This window comes from Vombatus ursinus, unplaced genomic scaffold (genome assembly GCF_900497805.2).
Source record: "Vombatus ursinus unplaced genomic scaffold, bare-nosed wombat genome assembly UNPS02014818.1, whole genome shotgun sequence".
NCBI lineage: Eukaryota > Metazoa > Chordata > Mammalia > Diprotodontia > Vombatidae > Vombatus > Vombatus ursinus.
The window spans coordinates 47,932,949-47,949,580 of NW_020954596.1; the positions used below are offsets into that span (position 1 = coordinate 47,932,949).

The window sequence follows — 16,632 nt, forward strand, 5'->3', positions numbered from 1 at the left end:
AAGTCCATGAGTACAGAAGCCTCTGAGCCATTGTTCATCTTCTCAGACAGATATCATTAGGCTCATGAAACATTAGCAGCTTCATGAGATCTATCCGATAAGGAAATTTTCTCCGGTAGTGACCATAGCTAAATTTCTGCCTGATTTTGTTTTGTTTTGTTTTGTTTTGTTTTGTTTTTTTGGTTAGGCAATGGGATTAAGTGACTTGCCCAGGGTCACACAGCTAGTAAGTGTTATGTGTCTGAGGCTGGATTTGAACTCAGGTCCTCCTGACTCCAGGGCTGGTGCTCTATCCACTGCACCACCTAGCTGTCCCTTGATTTTTTTTTAAAGGGCTAATTTTTGAATATTTGGCCAGGAAAAATGAAAAACAGCCATGTTTGCTTTTTTCCTTCTTTGGATGTACCCATCATTTTTACTTTATTATGTCTTAATTATAGAGGCAGCATGACATCATTAATAGAGGAGAGCCAGCCCAGAAGGTAGCAAAAGTTCTTTTAAAATAAATATAATTTTTATTATCTTTTTTTCTGGTACTTTTTAAAACATAGTATTCTCCCCATTGTATACTCTTTATTAACATATACAATGGAAATGTTAGGGAACAATGAAGCCTTAGAGGAAATAAACCTTTCCTTCCAAAGTCTCAAATGAGTGTTTTAAAGAGTTAAAAGAATCCAATTTGTGTACCCTTGAGGACTGTCCTCCTAAGGTTTGTTACAACCTGACTTCTAGACTAGGGGTTGGAGAGGAAGGCTGAATGGATTTTTGTCTCCTTTTTTTGTATTTAACAGCAGCTCATCATTCTCCATTCTCATGCTGTAATATATTTCTTTGGGTGGGGATTGTTATAGGCTAGAAAAAAGGCTCATGACTGGGTGGAAGAAGCTCAAACTGTGACATCAGTTGATGTGGTAGAACAGCCAGTGGAGAAAACTCCAGATGATGAAGAAGAGAATCCGAAAGTCCCTGAAGATGAAAATAAAGAAGAAAAGAAAACCAAGACACTAGAGGTAAAAATAACTCCTATCCTTCACATCTATCCTTCTATCTAACACAATTATCTTCTGTTAATCTATTGGGCAGCTAGGTGGTGCAGTGGATAGAGTGTCGGGCCTTTAGTCAAGAACACTCCTCTTTTTGAGTTCAACTTCTGCCTCAGGCACTAGCTATGTGACCCTGGGCTAGTCATTTAGAAACCTGTTTGCCTAGGTTTCTTCACCTGTAAAATGAACTGGAGAAGGAAATGGCAAACCACTGCAGTATCTCTGCCAAGAAAACCCCAAATGGGGCCATGAAGAGTTGGAAATGACTGATAAACAACTGAACAGCAACTCTTGCAATCAACATTTCTTATTTTAAGTTATGATAATATTGTTTTTTCCACCATTCAAAGAAAGTTTGTGATAATTTCATAAATATAAAACTTCTTTCTTAGGGTAAGTCACTTTGCAGATTTGTATAAGTTTAATAGTTTCTTCATGGATTTATGAGAATTATAAAGGAAAATATTTTTTAATAGGGGCATAGTAATTTTACCCTCAGGGAAAAGTCCAATTTTGTATACATATTCATTGTTATAAAACATCACATATGTCTTTATACATTATAAATAATGTAGCATAGTCTTCAATGTCCTTATTTACCAAAATTATTTAATATGGTACTTAAATGTTGAAGGCAATAATTTATTCAATGAAATATTTGCAAGAGGGCATGGATGCAGAGGATGAAAAGGTATGTATGGATTTCAATCTCCATAGAGAAGCAAGTACCCACACCTAAAAGCTTGCAAAGCTATTGAAAAGTGAATGAATGAATAAAGCATTATTAAGTGTTTAATATATGATGCTAAAGACTTGGGGATACAAGTAAGCAAATAAGACAGTCCCTGTGCTCAAGGAGCTCACATTCTAAAGCGGGTGCAAGTTAGCTGCAAGTCAGAGGGAAAAGTCTTGTGATTTTTAGGTTACAGTGGCAAAACAGATAGTAATGTCTATTCTTTAATGTCATTTCCACTGATAAAGTCATAACCATTTCTGATGTTGAACCATTTGACAGTGCCAAAGATTTTGGTGGCATGAAATAGAAATATTTTAAGGTGAAATAATTTTTCAATTTGATAACACTGAGGATAGTATTTCCAATTCAAATTACTGGTATTTATAAATGTAAATAGTTTTACGATCTCTCATGGTTTTTCAGCAGGCCATAACAGATAATATTCAGTCACTTCTAGAAATTCATCCTTCAAAGTGTCCAGGTTTATTTTGTGTTGTGCCTGGGCTCAAAATGAATAGTAGCCTCTCAGACTCCACATATGAATATTTATGCTATTTGCTATTTCATTACAGGAAGTGTACATGTTATCGATCGAAAGTCTTGCTGAAGTAACTGCACGCTGTATTGAACAACTTCATAAGGTAGCAGAGCTAATTCTTCATGGGCAAGAAGTGGAAAAACCAGCCCAGGACCAAGCAAAAGTCCTTATAAAGTAAATATAACTTTAATTTAAAAAAAAATTTTTCAGTGCCTTTCATAACAGTTGGGTGTTTTTTCCCATCTTCATCATAAAAATTAAGATCTTACATCAACAAATCTCCATTTTGCTGTGAAAATAAATGTTTAAATCAATTCCATAGGAAATGCACTATGGAAATAAGAAGTAATAGCTGCGTTCCAGGAGTTACCACACCAAGATTACCTGGAGTGTCTTAGGAGACATATGACCTTGGCCATATTGACACCACCACTCATTGTTACAGTAGATCAGATATTTTGAAATGCAGGCATTCTTAGTGTAAATAAGTTTTCACCACAAAAATTGAGAACACACTTCCTTAATTTAGTCTTACAGTTGGAGAGACAAAATCTACCAGTGTATGCAGATTTTCACAGAAGTTTCCACCAGACACATTCCCAGATTTTTGGTTGATGAGTCAGCCCCATTCTGTTTTCCTTGGCCAGTCACTAGTTACAGATATTCATGGGAGCCAAAGGAAAGGACCTAAAAAATTGTCTTAACCTAGACAAAGAGCAACAGTAGAAGTGCCCCTTGTCCCTCCTTTATAGCTCACCAACAGAGTTTGTTTCACTCACAATTCAATTCAATTCAACAATATTTCCTAAGGGTCTCTTATGTGCTACATACTGGGAGATAAAGAGAGGACATCATCCCAGCCCTCACTTTTGTGTTCTCCTAGGGGTATATAACAATCAAATTAAGTCAGTCATCATTTGTTAAGCACTTACTATATGCAAGGTACTGTGCTAGGCACTGAAGATACTAAAACAAAATACATGAAATAGTTCTTTGTCTCAAGGAACATATTCAGGGCAACTTTCCTCTTCCTTGAAAAATTTTCCCAAACTTTCCAGCTTCCAACTTAGACTACCCTGAGAAAAAAGGCTTGGTCTCCTCACCACTACTAGAAAACCTTAGTTGATACTGCCTATGTGATGGCAATCAGCTTACACATTTCAGGAGCATGGGAAAGCCTCTACTGGTACTACACACAGCCAGAATGGAGCCTCTGGAAAATGCACAGCCAGCATACCCTCTACCCTGGCAGCAACTACCATCTCATCCTCTTCAGAATGTGTATTAGTGCTAAAACCATGTGTAGCAACCCCCTAATTACCTATATGAGTGGATGAATTAATTAAAGAAAAGGCATTTATTAAGAGCTTACTCTCTATAAAGCACTGCTGAGGATACAAATAAAAAAAGTAAGACAGCCTTGGATCTCAAGATGCTCACATTCTAATGGGTGAAGCAACACATGTATGAGGTTGCAGCAGCAAGTCAGATGGAAAGGCCCAGGGGTCCTTAGATTTCAGTAGCAAAGCGGATGGTTAACACGTTTCCTTAGTATTGTTTCCACTAATTAAAACATAAGTTTCTGATGTTGAGCCATTTGACAGTGTCAAGGACCTTGGTCTTCATAGCTATGACCCCTGAGTGCTTTGGCACATATGGAAGCAGTTGCCAAGTCACAGGGTTTGCTTCCCTGGATGACAGAGGCAGGAACTTGTCTGGACATGGGAATGGTGATGTTAGCAGGAAGGAAGGAATAAGGAGGTACTTTTATTCCTTGGGTCCTTGCACTCAGTGCCCTGGGCTATATCCATTGAGAAGTGAGAAGAAGTGGTGGTCAAAGTGGTGATGGTGGTAGTGGTGGTTTGACTTTTGGGGCAGATGTGGATTCCTTACCTACCCTATGGGTGGTAGTGGGTAAGGATAGCTCAACCATTCCCCCAAAGGTATGCTTCCTTGGATGATGGCTATGGGCACTAGGCTGGAAGCAGAGCCAATAATCTAATGGGTGTCTGTTCTTCGTGGGGCTCTTAGCCTCAAGGTTCTTGACTTTTTCCATTAGGACCTGAAGAGACAGTGGTTAAGTGAGTGTCAGTGATGTGACTTACCTGGCACATGGTACCTCTTGTCTTGCCTTCAAGTTGCTTTGCTCCCTTTGCTCAGGGGCCACCTCCCCTCACTAGAGCCTATTCCCTTAGAATGAGATTTCTTTAAAAGAAAAAAATGAGTATACAGTTAAAAATAACATCAATTACGGAATGTACTCATGTTTTATACAAATCAGAAGTGTACTCTATATTATGAATAATAGGACAGGGTATTAAAAAGGAATCCCTCATTCCTCCCCCCAACTCTAACCCCCATACCAAATAATATCAACAAATGAAAATATCAGCCTTCTTCCCCTCTTCAGTGGGGAAAACGCATCCAAATCAAAATGTATTTTTTATAATCTTATCTTAAAATAAACTAAAATCCATAGTAAACCCATTATCTAGTTGGCCAGAACTCCATGAATAACACAAAGTGAAAAAAAATATCTCCAATGGCAGGACTGAATCTATTACTTTTTAAGATTCTGATCTCAGCATTTTGATTTTTTAAAAATTGACTTTAAAATAATCTATTGGTCTCATGTGTTTTTCCTTCAGATTAACCAGTGCAATGTGTAATGAAGTGGCCTCCTTATCTAAGAAGTTTTCTGATTTTTTGACCACCACTGGGGTAAGAGTATAATAATTTTTTTAATAGGGAGAGGGAGATGGGATGTGGTCCTCTGACTTCATCAGAGTAGGGTGCCCCCACACCAATGTAAATATGCAACTGTTCTACAACTTAAAGTCCTGTAGAGTTGCCTAGAGACACTGAGGATAGGTGATTTATCCAGAGTCACACAGCCAGTACATGTTAGAGCTGGGACTTGAAACTAAGTCTTTCTCACTCTGAGGCCAGCTCTCTCAATAGCACCATACTGCCTGGTGTTGATTTATCATGGATATTTAAACAGGGAGGTGCATTTGTAAGGGAATGAGAAGAAGAGTAGTGGGGTTACAAGACCAAAATTTGTGTCTCCAACAAGATTTAACCAAATAATACCCCTAAAATGCAGTTTAGAAAAACTAAGTCAGTAGTTTTCTCTGTAATGGTACCATATTGGTGATATGGTACGTAATAATCTTTCACATTGTATGACAGTATCAGGTTTACAAAGTACTTTTGTCACAGCAACCCTGCAACATGAATATTACACAATGTATTATCTTCACTTTGCAGATGAGGAAAATTAGAGAGATTAACTGTCTTGCCTGAAGTCACTCCCATAATGAATAAATGTCAGGGCTGGGATTTGAACCCAGGTTTCTTTTGTCTCCAAGTTCATCTCTTTCTATGACAACAAATAGACTGATAAGAAGACATGAATTGGGAGTCAGGGGACTGGAATTCTGGTTCGGACTTGGCCACTATTGTAGCTAGTTGTATGATTGGGCAAATCATTTAACTTCACAGGGCTCAGTTTCCTCATCTGCAAAATAAGAAAATTCTGTGGTCTGAGGTCCATGGATCCCTCTTTAATGTCATTTATTTTTTATTTCATTTGAATTCTTTTTCTTTGCTATGTTTTATGCAGCTTCTTCTGCTTTGGATTGGCCTTCAGAGCCAATTTACAAACCACAGGAAAAAACCAACCTCGTTACTTTATAGTCATGCTTGGTTTGGTTTCTTTATTTTCACCAATTCTTTATATTCCCCAGTTTGTTAATGACCCTATGCAAATTATTTCACAGTCCACTAGGCAAATAGCCATTTATCATCTTCTGTAGTTCTCTAGCCATCATATCATCCAATCAACAAGCATTTATTAAATGCTTACAATGTAGAAGGAACTATAGTGGGCCTTGGGGATACAAATACAAAAATGAAAGAGTCTCTGTCCTTGAGGAACTTGTATTCTTTTGGAGAGGGATAGTTATAATAGATCAACAGAATATTTATATAATTTATATGCATAAAATTAAGTGTTTCATAAGTTTTCCCATATCTGAATAAAATGTTTATTAAAAATATTGTAGGGCAATAATGTTTCTGCAAAAGATGGTGGAGTTTGGGGTTTTTTATATTTTAAGTAAGCAAAAAAAATCTAAAGTACTGATTACTATGAAAGTTCCATCTCCCAGTATAATAGTATTTGTGTTATAAAGCTATTATTCACGAATTTTAAGTCACTATTTCTGTGAGGTTTTTTTTAGCTCCAAAAACACAGCCATTATTCATAACTAGAAGTTAATGGGTTTATATTGCTCTCCAGACTCCTTTCAGATTGTTTGTACATTCTCAAAATCAATGTCATTTTATTACCCTCATTTTGATTATATTTCAGCAGTTTATTGATAATCAGATAAACCAAGAACAAACATCATAATGGATTTTCTGGTTACTGACAATAAGGATTACATTTCAAAAGATTTCTCCCCAAACTCCATTTTAGTGTCCCTAGAAATAATATACAGTATATGCTATTTTGTCTATATTGGAATTATTATAACCAGCTGCTGTGTGAAGTTACTTGTGTTGGGGCAAATTTTGGGAGTATCATCTTAGATGCAGTGAGGAAAACCCTTTGGGTTGTCTTCCCTTTTTTGTACAGAGGTATGATGATGGATAGCAAGCAAGTACTGGATTGGGGGGGGGGTCCTTATTATAATCCCAGCCTCACCAATATCTATGTAACCTAGGGGACCTAATGTCCCCATATGAGAGAATAGTTTCAAAGGTCAACAGGACTTAGAGGCTACCCAGTCCAACATCTTCATTTTACAGATGAGGAAACTGAGAGCCAAAGAGAAAAAGTGACTTGTCCAAGGTCACATAGACAGCAAAACCAGGAATTAAACTTGGGTCCTCTGACATATAAACTACCTCTCTTTCCACTGAAAGAGACACTACACTGTGGTGTAGTGGACAGAGAGCTGACTTTGGAGCCAGGAAGAAATGAGTTCAAGTCTAGCCTCTGAAACATACTATGTTACTCTGGGCAAGTCACTTAACAACCTTTCAGTACCCTGGACAGCTCTCACTCTATACCTTGTAAAGAAAGTGTCAATTTAGGGGCAGCTAGGTGGCACAGTGGATAAAGCACCAGCCCTGAAGTCAAGAGGACCTGAGTTCCAATCCAGCTTCGAACCAAACACTTGACACTTACTAGCTGTGTGACCCTGGGCAAGTCACTTAACCCCAATTGCCTAAAAAAAAAATTTGCCTTAGTAGAGACAGTTCATTCCCTATACCAATAAAATTATGGGTCCAGATCCTTCCCCTGCATAGAATGTAAAAATAATAGCCACTTCATAAATACTATGCCATTGTAAAGGTAGATCAGATGACAAGTGAAAGTGTTTTAGGTTCTTTAGAAGAAAGCCACTGTCTTAACAGAGATCTATTCACATTTCATAGTACAGTGGAAAGAGCACACTTACTCTGGATCCAGATGACCTGGGTTCAAATTGTGCTTCTCATATTTATTATCTTTATGGTCTTGGGCAAGTCACTTAACCTGCCTCAGTTTCCTCATATGTAATAAATGAGCTAGGTAGCCCCTGAGGTCCCTTTCTACTCTATGATCCTATAGCCATCATTATTTAAGGTTACCATCTACCCCTCACAAATATGCTCATGTTTTAATTCTTTGAGTGCGCGTCTAATTCAGAACTGTAATTTGGCTCCATAAACAAAGGTGGTAAGAAGTACAAGAAGAGGGAGAAAATGACCAAACTTTTCCTTTTTTTCCATAATTTGTTAATGTGGACCTTGGTTCAAGTCCCATCTCTGACATATACTGGTTTTGTTACCTTGAGCAAGTAACTTCACCTTTTGGCACCCTGGGAAACTCTCTAAAACTATAAACTGTAGAGAAATTGCTTACTTGTATTGGTAGAGGGAGTTTCTCTGTGCAAGGAAGTTTCTATTGCAGTTCACATCATAGGTCCAGCCCCTATCCCTGTTTGTATCCTATAACCCACCCTTTCACAATCAAATCAATATAATTTGACATTTGACTTGTCACAGAAAGCAATGGCTTTTATTTGAGTATAGTAACATACTCCTAAAGATATTAGTATCATATTCCAATTCACATATACATTAGGGATACTATCAATTATGTCATCCAACAAGTATTTACTTACTAGATGAGAAATTCCTCAACTAAATTATAAATGTCTTGAGGGCAGAGACTGTATCTTGTATAATTTTACATATATGTTGTTGCTAGCGTGGACCTTCACACATGATATATACTCTATAAATATTTATTGAATGAATTATTAATTTACTCTATCCTCTGCACTGTGCTATTAGCACTTTGTGTAATATGTGGGAGTGTAAAATACAAATTGTGTATTAGTGTATAAACTACATAAATTTTGAAGGTCTATAATGGAAATGCTTAGTTAAAAATCGTAACATCAGGACTAAGAACAATATTAATTTAAAATCATATATAGTTTTCAACACGCTATTATATTTCTCAATTGAGCATTGCAACAGGCCTGTAAAATAGACAGATCATTCATTTGTAGCCCCATTTTACAGATTAGGGAAGAAAAGCCCAGAGATGTTAAGTGTCTTCCCTGAGGTCATATAACTTGTAAGTGACAGAGCTGGAACTAGATTCTGGATCTTCTGATTCTTAATCTAGGATTTTTTTTCTTTCTTTTTTTTTTAATTTTTAGGCCATTGGGGTTAAGTGACTTGCCCAGGGTCACACAGCTAGTAAGTGCCAAGTGTTTGGTCTGAGGTCAGATTTGAACTCAGGTCCTCCTGACTCCAGGGCTGGTGCTCTATCCACTGCACCACCTAGCTGCGCCCTAGAATTTTTTTTCCCAAGACATCAGGCAGATGGGAGGCATTAGAATGATATTTTCCTGTGATGGCTCAAGTCCTCTCTTGTTCTTAATTCACCAACCCATGGTTCGTGAATGATTCCTTGACAATGCAAATGAATTTCTGCTCTCTGATATCAGTGTGTTTGGGCCTGTGATATAGACTTCAATCTACCTGATTTGTGTTTTGATTTCACAGAGCAACCAGAAGGCGGAGGTCCTTAACCCAATGATCAATAGTGTTTTGTTAGAGGTAAGCTTTTAACTGTCACCTGGAGATAGTTTGATAAAATGCCTTTGAAAAGAAGCTGGTATGGAGGATACATTTTCCATGTCTTTCTCTTAAGAAGAAAGTGTTACTGTGATTCTCCACTATCTCATCAACAGCCCTTTTTTGTGTACAGCAACTAGCTGGAAACCCTGAAGTCAATCAACAATACCTAAATTTCTAAGGATTTCTGAGTGCAAAGAGAAATGCTAGCCTTGCATTTATTTCTGCAACTGTCACCTTAGGCTTATCAAATGGTTCTGGGTGTGTTGCTATAAAATTTGACACCAATTTTAACACTGTAATTACTGGCTTCTGTGGCAGTCTGAAACTTGGAATTGGTCCCATGGAAATCTGAACCTTTTCTCTCTTCACACCCACTGGGTCCTCTTGGCCAGTGAGGTCCAGTCTAGGTTGGCAGATGTGGCAGGTGCCTTTGGGCTTAAAAAAGTGATCCAAGCTTTGTCTACCTGTACACAGACCTCAAGAGGCCTGCCCTTCTCTGGCCCAAACGCTAACTATCATCTCTTGTAATAGAATCACTAAATTAAGGTTACCCCAATGTCATCTGTGACCTTGCTAGGAACTATGATGTGTGAGAGGATAAAGGAAATATAGCAGCCTTTCCCCATTCATGAAGGTGGGTTCTAGAGAGTTCTGAAAATACTCTACAGGCACAATGGTTTGTACCTGTGGTAGATAAAGGGAACCAACAAGGTTTTAATGGGGAAAAATTGGGCTATTACATAGGTAAGTGCCTAGAGCTATGGAGCATTAACAAGATAACAATTTATACTTAGATGGTACATTTAAGTTTATAAAACTACCCTTTGAAGTTGCTGATACAGATATTCTTATCCCCAATTTAGAGACGAGGAAACTCAGAGAGAGAGAGAGAGAGAGATTAAACCCATGGTCATGTGTAAAATAGTCATGCCAAATTACCCTATTAAAATATTTATTTCCAATCAAAGAATTTTTTAAACAATTTTCCCCAATTCAGATAACAATGTTTTATTTATTTTTGTTCCCATTGCTAACTACATCTTTATTGCTTTCATTGCCATTCTTTCGCTAAGGGTCCAATTCAAGGCCACATTCAGATTTTGTAGAAGCCAGATTTGAAAGAGAAATGTGGCCAATATTTGGGCCAATAAGGTAATTTTTAGCAGGTGGTTAATGTCCCAGACTAAGCTAAGGCACTGGCTGGCTTTTAGTTTAGTAATGTAAACTAAGAAAATCTTCCCTACTTTCCATTCCTCAAAGGCACTGACAATATGATATAACAAATCAGTTGGGGGGAAAAGGGTTAGAAAATCAAAGATGAATTCGTACTTCCAGTGTTTGGATTTTGAGTTAGGGAGGGATTTTATTTTGGGGTTGTTTGCGGGTTTTTTGTCATAAAGTGTTCCTTGGGCTAATGCTGGACATTAATTTGGTTTGCAACTTTAACTATAATATATCCTAGTTGAAAGCAGAGTAGACAGTTAAGGATGGAAAGGATGGTACTATCCGGGACTTCCAAGATATTCAGGTGCTTTGTTCCAGATCTTCTCCTCAGATCAGTTAATTATCTGCTTTGCAGCTGGCAAACTACGACTTCTTCCTTGTCTTGATTTTCAGACATTTGGACTGATGGAGGAAGAAGTCAAGTATAGTCGCTAGTGTATGTGTAATTCTTTAACTATATCCCAGAAGCTGAATTAATTATTTTTCCATTTGTAGAAATCCTTCTGCCTGATAGAGTTCATAATCAAGAGTTGACTCTGTTAGACAGGATGTACTTAGATTTTGTTTATATTCCAAAATGATTGAGGAAATGGAATTAAGCATCATGTGTGGGAGGAGGAGAGGGTGGTGAGTAATCAAATTTAAAGGGATAATGCCAACACTGAACTCTACAAATAATTTTTCAACCACAATTTTTTCCCTCCTTCATTAGGGCGCCAATAGTACTACATACATCCAGGATGCTTTCCAGCTGTTGCTTCCTGTTCTGCAGATTTCACACATCCAAACCAATTGTTCAAAAGAAGAGCAGTAACAGCTACCAGAATCTCTCAACATGTAAAAGCAAGCCATGGCCACATTCTTGTAGTGTTTGTGGCTAAGGGGATGTCTTAAAAGAAAACTGGCTCCAGAAGGCCCATCAGAGGACACTACAGCAGTTTTGCACAGACAGTATTGAAAATGTATTTAAAGATATTTCTTTTAATGTATATGGTTGTTAGAACAGCTTTTTTTTTGCAAATAGTAATATTTTCTTCATATTAATTTAAACTGAAACAGCAAGTATATTCAAAATAGTGTTGGCTTAACTATATTTCCATTCATAAAAATAATTCCTGTTCTTTAATTGGTAAATCACACTGTGTCAAGAGGAGATCCCATGATCTTGAATTCTTTAAATCCTGAATGCAGATAGTTTCAAATTTCCCACTCTTCAAGCATCAATTTTTTAAAATTTTTTTACTAAATTGTGATGTAGAAAACACATATCTTATGAAATTTTTATGTTAGATAGTAAGGCAATATGGTATAGTGGAAAAGCACCCAATGTGCTGAAATGCAGAGGACCTGAATTCAGGCTCTGCCAATTGCATAACCTTGGGTGAGTCGCTTAGTTTCTCCAAATCTCAGGTTTCTCATTTGTAAAAATAAGGTGGTTAGTCTAGATTATAGTTTCTTAACCTCTTTTGTGTCATGGACTCTGCTAGCAGTCTGGTGAAGCTTATGGATCCATTCTCAGAATGTTTTTAAATACATGAAATAAAATACATTGGAAACTAATTATACTGAAACACAGTTACCAAAATACGTATTTTTTAAATTTACAGACCCCAGACTAAGAATTCCTGGACCATATGAATTCTAAATTTCCATCCAGTTCTAAAATTCTATGACAATACACACAATAATCAGACCTGTAATAAAGCAAAGAGCTTTCAATTTGAGTTTTACTATAACTTGCTGAATCTGAAAAAATATTAATTGTATTCCTACAAAAAAAATTAGAGTAAGGAAAATAGAAGATGTTTTAATACTTGGTTTTTTGTTCATTATATATTTTTTTTCTAATTGACATGTAATATACCAATCTGGTGCTGTTAAATGATTTTTTTTCTGTAAGAAGAGATTTTTTTTAGCTATTCAGCTATTTACCTGAATAAATCTGAATTGATTTCATAAGTGCATGACAACATAGCTTTACCAGACTGTAAGGTCCTTGAAGGTAGGGACTATGTCTTATTTTACTTATTTTGCTTTTTATCCCCATAGCTTAACACAGTACCTCAAAAAAAGGTGCATAATAAACATGAATTGAATCAACATCAGTATCATGGTCTTTGAAAATAAAGTATCAATTTATGAATTCATTTATATGTGGAGATGATGCTACATGACTTGAATAATAAATAAAATCCTTAGGAAACTATATCAGATTGTTTACCATGTCAAGGAGGGTGTAAGGGAAAGAGGAAGGAAACGATAGCATTTGGAACTCAGATCTTAAAAAAAACAATGAATGTTTAAAATTGTTTTTACATGTAATTGAGTAAAAATAAAATCTTATTTAAGCATATTGGAAGACCTTCACAAGTCATCACTGCAAATGACTGCTCACACCTATCAATACCTATCACCTTCAGTGTCAATAGTGACTGCATACTCTGTCTATTCTCTTCCCTCTTGAGCTCTATTGAAAATCCAGAAAGGATTGTCACAAGAGTTGTCCAGTGAATCCATTCAGTACCACTTGAGGCCAACTGGTTTACAAATGTTCTCGGAGCTATATGGCCCTTTGTCCACACATATACTTTTATTTGTCTTTCTGGTAGGGTACCTCCAGCCCACACACACTCTCACCCTCACAAACTCCTGTTGTGTAGTGTCCTTTTCCTCAGAATTTCATGTATTAAGGGTATGATGACCTGGAAAGCCCAAAAGAGGAAACTATAAAGAAGTGTTGCTATAGGGTCTGAAAAACATGCTTTTCTGTGGGAAGCTTCCTTTATAACTTGCATTATACAATGCTTTGAAAATTTACAAAGTGTTTTATAAATATTATTTCATTTTAACACCACAAAACCCTCTGAGGTAGGTTTATTATTCTATAGATAATGAAACAGTCTGGTAGGTTAAATTTTTGTTTCACTTGCTTCCTGTAGAATAGTATGAGGGTTATGAAACCTCTGTAGTTGCCTTTTTATAAATTTAAAACATTCAGTGTACAAGCAAGAGAAGAATATATGCAGAATCATGTTTGCTGTGTGTAAGGTATTGTAGCTCCAAAGAGCTTTACAGACATTAAATTAATTAAGTGTGACATTTTTGGGGGGGGGTTGTTTTTAGGCAATTAGAGTTAAGTGACTTGCCCAGGGTCACACAGCTAGTAAGTGTCAAGTGTTTGGTCTGAGACTGGATTTGAGCTCAGGTTCTTCTGACTTCAGGGCCAGTGCTCTATCCACTGTACCACCTAGCTGCCCCTAAGTGTGAAATTTTTAAAAGAAACTTGTAGCCAAGAGCAAGATTTCACTACTTAGATTTTCAAGCCCATGGTCAAGTGCGACTTTTATCAGTAATAACTAATGCAGCCTTAACACCTGATATCCAGAAAAGAAAAAAAAAATAACTATTCAGGAATTGCAAAAGTGATGCATCATTCTAAAAGAACTATTTTACTTCAAGATATATTCCTACTGACAATAGGCAAGCAATCAAATGCATAACAATTTCCAGGGATCTGATTTTATGCCTTTTGATTATAAAGTGAAGAATCACTTAAAATGCAGTCACTTCTCAAACTATCCTTTTTAGCAATCACACTCCCTTCATTCCATTTATCATTTACTTTGAAACTTTGAAAGATCTATGATGTAATTGGCATAGGCATTCGATCCACCGAAGCTGATCTGGACCGCTCCACATGTTCTTTATTGTGATTCTCTTGTCATTGTTACTATTAAACAGAGAAAGGAGGTGGGATATAGCAGATAGACAGCTGGCCTTGGGGTCAAGAAGTCCTGTGTTTAGGCCCTGCCTCAGACACATCCTGGCTGTGTGACTCTAGGCCAGTCATTTGAAATCTCAGTGCCGTGAGCAAGTCCTTAAGACCATAACTTGCAGAGAAAGTGCCAACCTGCATTGGCAAAGGGAAATTCTTCAACTTGGAGGCCTCTCTGCCAATGAAATCACACAGCCAGTTGCTATGCCCTGATTATCTGTTTTTCTGTGCCTTTCAAGTCAGTAACATTCAAGATGAAGATCTTGGCAATCTTGGTTTTGACACTCTGACAATCAGTTACTGGATAGATAACGTATCCAGGATTTATTCCTCTGGCACTTTCTCTTTCTTCAGTAATCCTTTTTGGATTTAAATGTGTTTGGCTTACTTTTCTCTGAAGCCATCAACATTGAACAAGGATGCCCATCTCTTTCTTGCATCTAATGCAAAATTTCCACTTGTCTAAATTATGCATGTGCTCTGTGCTTTACCCTTATTAAGTGAAAACCTTTAACAGCATATTTCCAATTCAAAGTAAAATGTATTCAAGAAAAATTCCTCTTGGGTATTGGTGCATACATTTACAGGTTTAATGAGCAGAGTTCAACAGAGGGTGGACATTAAAGCAGCACACCTCAATGGAAACATTCTCTCCTGCTGACAAAATAACTACTTGTTTTTACTGGGTCTTGTTCACAAAGATGTTTTGAACACCATAGTGTAATGGAAAATGCATTGGGCTGGGGTCAGATGATTTGGTTTCCAATTCCAGTTCTGCTACTTATTTTTGTGACCTTGTACAAGTCACTTGGACCTCTCTAGGTCTCAGTTCTGTCATCTGTAAAATAAGGGAGCAGAACTATGGGATCTCTAAGGTCATTTCCAACTCTGAAACTCTGTTCCTAAGTTCAATTTTATGTGAATAATGTGTTTAGCTAAGTGGAATAACAGGAACTTTCTACCAGTAAGAACTACATTGGCAGCATATTTTCAAGGGTGAAAGAAGGGGCACTCATGCTTGGAAAGTACTGGGGGTACAGAGTTATGCATCAGAGATTGCCCTCTAACTATTTTAAAGTCAATTGCCCTCCCCTCCCCCACCAAGTACCCGGAATTTTATAAGCAATGGTTACTTTCTACATACCCTGGCTATACTCAATTTGTACTGGAACCAAAAGGGGATATGTTCAGTTTGAGGTCATCCCTGATAGTTCTAGACACAGCACCTCAGAGCATCCACTTAACAAAAAAATTTGGAATAAAGATATAGTTCCTCTTATTTCCTGAAAAACATCTCCACAAAGAGTAACTATGTGCTGTGAATTACACAAAACTTAAATAGGTCTTTCCTTCAGGAAAATATTTCTTCTCATAGTCAAATCAGTGTTCTATAATGGAAAATGTGTCTGTTTAGTGTTACTCTTAGATATACCCTACTTTCATACTATTAGGTCTCAAAATGCTTTTTCCAAGTATTGCTTACTAATCTGCTTCAGAAAATGGGCTTTAAAAACACGTTATCAAAAGCAGTTCTCTGTATTCCAAAATTATACTTCATCACATCTTTTTTAGGTGATCAAAGTTCAAAATGTCATGAGAGTTGATTTGAAAAAAGTTTTACCAAACATGAATCATTTCTCTCAATTATATTTAAGATTGCTTCACCAAGTCAAAATAGGTACACAATTTAGACAAAACATGAAACTATAAGCAAATTAGGAGAGCAAGGCATAGTTTAGCTGTCAGATCTACGGAAAAGGGAAGAATTTATGACCAAACAAGAGATAGAGAACATTATGAAATGCAAAATTGATCATTTTGATTACATTAAGTTAAAAAGTTTTTGCACAAACTAAGCCAATACGACCAAGATTAGAAGGGAAGCAGAAATCTGGGGAAACAATTTTTAAAACCAGTGTCTCTGATAAAGATCTCATTTCTCAAATATATAGGGAACTGAGTCAAATTTATAAGAATACAAGCCATTCCCCAATTGATAAATGGTCAAAAGATAAGAAGAGGCATTTTTCTGATGAAGAAATTAAAGCCATCTATAGTCATATGAAAAATGCTCTAGATCACTATTGATTAGATAAAAGCAATTTAAAACAACTCTGAGGTACCACCTCACACCTATCAGATAGGTTAACATGACAAAACAGGA

General features: G+C 36.8%; 1 protein-coding gene across 2 annotated transcripts in view; it reads left to right on the forward strand.

The window, feature by feature from the left end:
* Positions 1-12,177, forward strand: part of FAM114A1 (family with sequence similarity 114 member A1) — a 77,037-nt gene extending 64,860 nt beyond the window's left edge. For both annotated transcript variants that reach the window (XM_027836259.1, XM_027836260.1), the window contains exons 10-14: positions 855-1,013; positions 2,355-2,494; positions 4,969-5,041; positions 9,395-9,448; positions 11,406-12,177. In XM_027836259.1, the coding sequence (XP_027692060.1) occupies positions 855-1,013; positions 2,355-2,494; positions 4,969-5,041; positions 9,395-9,448; positions 11,406-11,507 (528 nt within the window). In that variant the 3' untranslated portion in view covers positions 11,508-12,177. The remainder of the gene's footprint in view (positions 1-854; positions 1,014-2,354; positions 2,495-4,968; positions 5,042-9,394; positions 9,449-11,405) is intronic.
* Positions 12,178-16,632: the final 4,455 nt, after the last annotated feature.